This window comes from Sesamum indicum, linkage group LG8 (genome assembly GCF_000512975.1).
Source record: "Sesamum indicum cultivar Zhongzhi No. 13 linkage group LG8, S_indicum_v1.0, whole genome shotgun sequence".
Taxonomy (NCBI): Eukaryota; Viridiplantae; Streptophyta; class Magnoliopsida; order Lamiales; family Pedaliaceae; genus Sesamum; species Sesamum indicum.
In genome coordinates this window covers 5,981,415-5,990,486 of record NC_026152.1, presented here as the reverse complement: position 1 = coordinate 5,990,486, position 9,072 = coordinate 5,981,415, and the positions used below count along the sequence as shown (strand labels likewise).

General features: G+C 35.6%; 1 protein-coding gene across 1 annotated transcript; it reads left to right on the top strand.

The window, feature by feature from the left end:
• Positions 8,343-8,669, top strand: LOC105167804. Its single transcript, XM_020696014.1, has one exon. It carries the CDS (start codon positions 8,343-8,345, stop codon positions 8,667-8,669), a length of 327 nt encoding a protein of 108 aa, XP_020551673.1.

The window sequence follows — 9,072 nt, the reverse complement described above, 5'->3', positions numbered from 1 at the left end:
AGAAAGAAGAGAATCAAGCACCAAATCCTTTTGAACATATTTCCCAGAGAATTCTGAATAAGAAAGGAGTGATCATAAAAGTTCAAATGATCGAGGAATATCACAAACAAATGCAAAATGATCTTAAAAAGAATCTTTCTGGAATTGCATCTCCTATGGAAACTTCTTCCAAAAATTAAAAAATAAATTTTCTTGTCTCGTTGGAAAATCCCAGAATCCCTTGTAGGAATTTACTCAAGAAGAATTTCTTGATAATTTGTTCAAAGGAATCAGAGAGACCTTGATGGAAAAATAAAGAATGAAAATTTTCAGAATCCTCTAAAGACAAAGACGACCACACGCAATCAGGATCAGAGTCAGAAGAGAGCAACTTCTCCAAGATAATAAAAAAATAAGGTGACCAATAGCAGCAGACAAAGTCAAAAGGTTTGATCAAATTACACGTCTCAACAATGAAAAGACACTTACCAGATGAAGGCCATTCGGACGTGAAAGAATTGTTTCAAGTCGGATATTTGGTTATAAATATAACCCCCCCCTTTTTGTTCACAAGATCTCGGGAGTCTTCATGTCTTGAAGTTGAAGCATTTGTAACTTGTTCTTTTTTCTCTTAAGTTATATAAAAGTGTTATTTGGCATAAGAAGGAGCACAAATTACTTGTAAGTTTTCTTACTTATATTTCTGCACTTGTAGTTACCTTCAATCTTACTTCTGTTCTTATCTTTAGCCTAATGCAAGGCTAAATTACTACTGCTGAATTATTCATAACAACGGAGATAGCAAGGCTCAAAAAAAAAAAAAAAAGAAGAGTATTTTTCATTACTGATTAATATAAGGAGAAACTGAATAAACATGAAGAAAAGATACTCTGGGCCGCTGATTTAAATTATGGGTATGAACAAGGTAGACCTTGCCACCCGATTTTGCCATTCTTTTGCATTGTTTTGGGTTTTAGTATCCTTTGTCCAAAATGCATACCTATTAGTTTAACTCAATGTAAAAGGCTCCCGACTTAGTCTTCTCTTACTTTATTCAATTCTCTTTATACCTGTCATAATAAAAAATATTCTTTTGTAGCATTCCACCTACATGGTCGGCTTTTCCTACCGCCTACATGGACGGATTTTTAAAATTTTTGTTAGTTCTTATGCATTTCACCTACATGGTCGATTTTTTATACCGTCTTATAGTCGGATTTAAATTTTCTTTTGAGTTTTTCGATCCTAAAATTATAGTAATGACTAAAAAAAATTATTGCGACTTCATACATATGATTAATTTTAATATTATTAATTAATCTTTGTTGCTAATATATATTGTGACATCCGTAGAATTTTTCACATAATGGGAAAACTAATTCGTAATCATTAGAAATTTAAATCTAATTAGTAAATAAATTATAGATTGAATTTGGGATATATAAAACTTGAATGGAATAAATTGAAGTTCGTAATAATATTTGTGGGCAAATTATATTAATTAAGAAATTTAAAAAGGACGTAATGGATATTTTAAAAAAAGTTTAAATAAATATATAAAGTATAATAATATTATATATATACATAAATAATATACATGTACAATTGAGGGGAGAGAGAGAGTTTAGAATGAGGCGGTGGGGCTCTCTTGTTAATTTTAATAACACACACACTACACACATACACATAATACACAAACTCACACACACACCTTAAACACACACCAACGCACACAGACATCGTCGAAGACAGAGGTACGGATTTTATTATTTTAATTTATAATAATTTATATAATTATATTATTTAATTAGTTCTTTTACTAAATATAGTTTATATTGAGCAATGTACTATTTAATCGGAGTACTTTATGATTTTGGCTATTTAAATTAGTGCTGTATTAAATATCACATTCGATATAAAAATAATATAGTTGGTTAATTAACTTATTAGATTTTTTAGATTTAATTATTATTATAGCTAATTTACACAATTCCAGCGGAATGATTAACCAAATATGTAATTCTATGTATTGTTGCCTAATTAAATTATATAGCAATGATAAATTGATAGAAAATTCATAGAAATATCTCAAAAAGTTATATTTAAAGAATATTATGTTATTAAGAAGGGAAGATGATGTTTTAATGATAATCTCATTTACGGATGTTATTAAAAACGATAATTATAAATATATAAGGTGTTAGATTAAATGAATACTTACGAATTAGTTTATAAATTAAATATATATTTGGGTAGTTTAGAAAGTGTAGTTATCTAAAATAAAATGGAACAGGGGTTTGGACTTTAATATAAGTGGAATACTAAAAGATTGGTAGAAAATGTACGAACATTATATAATATTTTATTTAGAATTTATGATATTCTATATATATATTGATCATACGTATAATATTCTATTATAGGGCATGACGATAAAATAGAGGGTTGAGCAGTCTCTCGTGAAATCGAAGCATTTTAGTAATTTAAGGTAAGTATAGCTAATTGGAGTTATATATATATATCTATATGTGTAGTATTGTATATATTATATATGTTAGTTTCTTGGATGTGGTCGTGAACCTGGCTTTATATTTATGTGGATTTCGCATATTGAATTTTTATATAATTACTTGTGCATTATTTGTTAGATTACCCTAATATCGGTGGAATTGTTATTATATGTCATATGTGTTTGTAATGGTTAGACGTGAGGGTGGTATGATTTCGTGATCGTATAACTGATTGTCGTATGAAATCAAACTGGGAGCTATTATTGAGGAAGTAATTATTATAAAGAAAAGAATGATGATCGTGAATTGAAATAAAACATGATGCTTACCTAGTTGGGAATACAGTCAATGGTTTATGAAAATGTGATTGATGATATGATATGGAAAATATATGAATTAAGCTAGGTACCATGGCGCGTAGGGTACTGGGGTATTCCGGGCAGTGGGGAATATCCTGTGTAGTTAGCTACACACTGGGGTGGTGTGGGGATACCATGTTTGTTGTGATGTCCTGTGCTGATATTGCTATAAAACTGAAGTAAAAGAGTGTGGGGATATCACATACAACGGGTATCCTGTGCTGTATATGATATGATGATGGACGACGAAATCATTAACTGATGTATTCCAATTAGAGTAAGTGGGGCCCTTAACTAATAAATGATAATGTCAAATATTATATCATAGATTGATTTACAGTTGTGAATATATATTACTGCTTATATATGATGTTGCTATATGACGAATGACCGTTAGTCGGTGTGACTGCTTGTACGTGAATTGTTGCCTGTGTATATATATAGATTGATTGGCTATACTTATTGAGTAGGCAGCTCGTTCTTTGCCACGTACTTTTCAGGAGATAGATCACATTGACTAGCCACATTGTACATTGAGCGGTGCCATCGTCTTTATTAGGTGGGTCAGCCGTGACATTTGAAGCTAGAGTTTCTGGCTGTATGGTTTCTAAATATTCTAGTTTTTATCGGGTTGTGGTTAAATTTTGATACTATTTTCCTTGAGGTTATGTACATGAAGACATCTAGTATGGGTAATATAAACTTTTGGTGGTATATATTATCTTTTGTGATATATATAATATATTGATAAATTAGAATTTATTTTACGGGTTGAAAGGCAGTTTCTTATAAAAAGAGTTCTAATTAAGAAAGGATGAAATAGTGATAATTAGATATTGCGAGTAGGGGGTGTTACATTGGGTGGTATCAGAGCAGGTCTACGTTTCTAGGGTAATGATTGTGAGATGTCCCTAATGATTGAGTTTTTTAATGTAGAATAGCTTATCAAGGTGTACGTGCTGACCCAGTAGTTAGTAGGGAAGAGTCAACGGAGTCTGTAGAGGGCTCAGTGGCACCTGCAAGTGCTGGTGGGTGGAGGTAGTTCGAGAGGAAGTTGGTGCTGATGCTCCTATTCCTCCTGGTGGTGCTCGAGTGGCAGGATTACCACTAGAGTATGCATAGATGTTTCAAATGGCTTTTCAAGCCCAAGCATAATCCCAAGCACAATTACTTGCACAGGCGCACGCATCCATTCCAGTGCAAGCACCAATAGTCCCTACAATTGATTGTAATTATGAAAGAATCAGGAAGGTGGGGGCTACAGAATTTGAAGGTATCCTAGACCTAGAAATTGCTGAGAGATGGTGGGAAAAAGTCGAAGATGTGATGAACTTAGTAAATTGCAATCCAGAGAATCGACCATGACAAGAAGAGGATGGAGTTCCAAAATTTAGTGCATGGGGATGATCAGACAGTGACAGATTATGAACTCCGTTTTGCGGCACTAGCCAAGTATGCACCAGAAGCAATAGCAACGCAGGAGGATCGTTGTTACCATTTTGAACAGGGGCTACGACCGGAGATCAAAAGAGGCCTCGCAGTCAGAATTACAAATTTTAAAACTCTTGTTGAATCAGCGGTCCGGATGGAAGAAGCAGTAATGGAGGACAAGAAGAAGGGGGAAGAGAAGAGGAAATCAATGTACACAATAGGGGAATCGAGTAGGTTGACCAAGAGGGGAACTGGTCGTTCATTCTCAGCGGGAAGTGGGAGCTTTACATGTGGCGGTCCCAATTTTCGAGGAAGTATTGGACAGAGGTTCGGTAGATCCACGGGCTTTCACAGAGGTTCGTTCGAACGCAGCTCATTTGCTACGTCTTCTAGCTGGACCGAGTTATGGTCGAGGATAAGTTTTTTCTCCAAGCTGTTCTACCTGTGGAAGACAACTTCAAGGGCCATGTTGGAGACGGGATGATATACCAAAGACTTGTTATTGCTGTGGAGGTAGAGGATACATAGCCAGGAATTTTCGCAGTCAGAATATAGGTGTAGTTGAAAGTGTGGCTAGCAGGACTCAGAGCCAAAGTAGTGTTGGGAGTAGTGACAGGGGAGCTAGCAGAGGTAGAGGCAGAGGCATAGCTCGAGGCATTGGTAACAGAGATAGTGGCCACAATATGGGTAGAAGTATGAGGAGGGCTGGAGCACAAGCTACTCAGGGACAGACCCAAGCACGGATATATAACATGACTAGAGAAGAAGCCCCAGCATCGAATGACGTGATATTAGGTAAGATATTGTTATTTGACATTGCAGCATATATTTTGATTGACCCTGACTCTACACATTCATATATTTCATCCGAATTTGCATCTAAAATACCGGGAGAGAATAGCCTGTTGGGATGTAATTTGATGATTTATTTGCCCGTGGGAGGGGATGTGGTAGTGAACAATGTTAGGAGAGGGAGCTTAGTGAGCATCGGAGATGTAAATTTACCTGTAGACCTTATAGTGTTGGATTTGGAAGAGTTTGATGTGATTTTGGAGATGGATTTGTTAGCACAACATAAAGCAATAGTCGACTGTTATAAAAAGGAAGTGATGATCGAATGTTCTGGTAAATCAAAAATAATATTTGTGGCGAATCGTCACGTAGTACCAGTTTGTGTAATATCAGCCATAGAGGCAAGACGATTGATGTTAGAGGGTTGTGAAGCATATCTAGCCCATGTGGTAGATATCGAGAGGGTTAATCCCACATTGGAGGAAATCCCAGTAGTGAAAGACTTCTCTGAAGTATTTCTCATGACTTACCAGGTTTGCCATTGCATAGGAAAGTGGATTTTTCTATAGAAATTCTCCCGGGAGTTGCCCCAATTTTTATTGCACCGTACAACATGGCCCTAGTAGAATTACAAGAGCTCAAAAAGTAAATCGAAGAATTGTTGGGGAAAGGGTTTATCAGGCCGAGTACTTCATCGTGGGGAGCACCAATGTTGTTTGTGAAGAAGAAAGATGGGAGTATGAGGTTCTGCGTTGATTACCGCCAATTAAACAGGGTAACAGTGAAGAATAAATATCCATTGCCGAGGATTGATGACCTGCTAGACCAGTTAAAGGGAGCTACAATATTTTCAAAGATCGATTTGAGGTCTGGTTATTGGCAGCTGAGGATAGCAGAGAATCATATACCGAAAATAGCTTTCCGTACTCGTTGTAGTCATTATGAGTTTCTGGTGATGCCCTTTGGGTTAACAAATGCACCAGCGGCATTCATGCCATTAATGAACCGTACATTTCAGGAATATCTGGATCACTTCGTTATTGTTTTTATAGATGACATTTTGGTATAGTCGAGGGATAGAGAAGAGCATGAGTAACATTTGAGGATAGTGTTACAGATTTTGAAAGATAGGGAGTTATATGTTAAGTTAAGCAAATGTGAATTTTGGGTAAATCAAGTGGTTTTCCTCGGGCATGTAATATCTGGTGACGGGGTTATGCCTGACCCTTCAAAAACAAAGGCTATTATGGAATGGAGAGTGCCAAAGAATGCTACTGAAGTCTGATGCTTCTTAGGGTTGGCTGGATATTACAGGAGATTTGTTGAGGGTTTCTCTATAATTCCCGGTCCTCTGACCAAGTTGTTTAGAAAGGGGGTAGAATTTCAGTGGGCGGAACAGTGCTAACGAAGTTTTGATGAGTTGAAGAAGAGACTGACCTCCAATCCGATTTTGATTTTGCCGTCTGGTAGTGATGGATATATAGTGTATACGGATGCTTCTAAACAGGGTTTGGGATGTGTGTTAATGCAAAACAGAAAGGTAATTGCTTATGCGTCCCGTTAATTGAGGAACCATGAATTAAATTATCCCACACATGAGTTGGAGTTAGCCGAGACTATGTATGCACTGAAGATCTGGAGACATTATTTATGAGGAGAAAAATTTCAGATCCTTATTGACCATAAAAGTTTGAAATATATCTTGGGGAAAAGTATTATTTTTGATCCGTTAAGTATGCCTAATTTTAATTTTAATCAGATAACTATGTCCATTTTTGTTTAGGTCCAGTAACTTATGAAATTGCTTACTTTTAGTCATCTGGCAGATTTTCGGACAATTTTACCTCTATGCAACTTTTGTAAGGCAGTTTTAGTCCATATGCATTCATAGGGGTAAAATTGTCCAAAAATCTGGCAAAGGACTAAAAATAAATAATTTCGTAAGTTACTGGACCTAAACAAAAATGAACATAGTTATCGGACTAAAATTAAAATCAGGCATACTTAGTGAACTAAAATAATACTTTTTCCTATATCTTGACACAAAAGGAATTGAATTTGAGGCAAAGAAGATGGATAGAATTGCTGAAGGATTATGATTGCACTATTGACTTCCATCCAGGAAAAGCGAACGTGATAGCAGATGCCTTGAGTAGAAAGAGTTCAAGTGCATTAGCCAATCTGGGGAGTCACAATCAAACATTGCTACTGGAGATGAGGTCTATAAATACAGAATTGGAGGTTGATCAAGTAGCAGGTTTATTGGCATCCTTGCAACTTAACCCATACTTCGTGGATCAGATCAAAGAAGCGCAGACTCGAGATCCTTTCTTATTACGGATGCTGGAAAGAATAAGACATGTTAAGGAAATAAATTTTTCGATATGAGTTGATGGAATAATAGTGAATCGGGGACGAGTTTGTGTGCCTGATACAGATGAGTTATGCTAAGCGATTTTGCAGGAAGCTCATAATGCACTATATGCGATGCACCCTGGTACTATAAAAATGTATCGCAATTTAAGACCTTACTATTGGTGGCAGGCAATGAAGAAGGATGTGGCTAAATATATCACATGTCAGCAAGTAAAGGAAGAACATCAGGCACCAGCAGGTAAACTTCGACCTCTATCAGTACCAGAATGGAAGTGGGAGAAGATCACTATGGATTTTGTCGTGGGGTTGCACGTATATTCAGAAAGCATGACACTATTTGGGTAATTGTGGATAGATTGACAAAATCTGCTCATTTCTTGCCGGTACGAATAACTGATTCTCTGGATAAGTTAGCTAGATTATACATTTATGAGATAATGAGATTACATGGACTGCCTGTATCGATTGTATCAGATAGAGATCCCCGATTTACCTCACGCTTTTGGGGAAGTTTACAAATGGCATTGGGCACAAAGTTACATTTTAGTACCGTATTTCATCGTTAAATAGATGGGCAGTCGGAAAGAACAATCCAAACCCTAGAAGATATGATGAGAGCTTGTACAATGGAGTTTAAGGGCAACTGGAATGATCATCTACCTCTAATGGAGTTGCATATAATAACAGTTTTCACTCTAGTATCGGTATGGCTCCATATGAAGCTTTATATGGCTTAAGGTGTCGTAGTCCGATTTGTTGGGATATAGAAGGATTAAGACAACCAGAAGGTCTTGAATTGGTGCAGGAAACAGTAGAAAAGATACAAGTAGTTAGGAAGTACTTGAAAGCAATACAAGATTGACAAAAAAGTTACGTTGATTAACACCAAAGGGAGATGGAGTATGAAGTAGGTGATAAGGTTTTTCTGAAGACATCTCCTTGGAGGGGAATTCTGAGGTTTGGTAGGCAAGGGAAGCTGAGTCCGAGATATGTTGGGCCGTATGAAATTATTGAAAGAATCGGACTACTGGCGTATCGACTAGCATTACCAGCAGAGTCGTCACAAATACATGATGTTTTCTATGTTTCGATGCTGCGAGGATATTGGTCTGATCCTAGCCACATTATTCGACAGCCGAAGATAGAGATTTCTGAGGAGTTACCATATGTGGAGGAGCCTACAGAGATTTTGGATAGAAACGTAAGAAAATTGAGAAAATAAGGACATACCGATGGTAAAAGTAAGATTATTCCATTGAATGGGTAAGTTAGTTAAATTTCGGGGATGAAACTTTTATTAGGAGGGGAGAATTGTGACGTCCGTAAAATATTTCACATAATGGGAAAACTAATTGGTAATCATTAGAAATTTAAATCTAATTAGTAAATAAATTATAAATTGAATTTGGGATATATAAAACTTAAATGAAATAAATTGGAGTTCATAATAATATTTGGGGGCAAATTATATTAATTAAAAAAATTTAGAAAGGACTTAATTCGCATTTTGAGAAAAGCTTAAATAAATATATAAAATATAATAATATTATATACATATATATGTAAATAATATATATATATATATATATATATATATATATATATATATATATATATATATATAT

Coding starts and splice junctions, on each gene's coding strand:
- LOC105167804 (XM_020696014.1), top strand. CDS start 8,343: ATGGAGTATGAAGTAGGTGATAAGGTTTTTCTGAAGACATCTCCTTGG.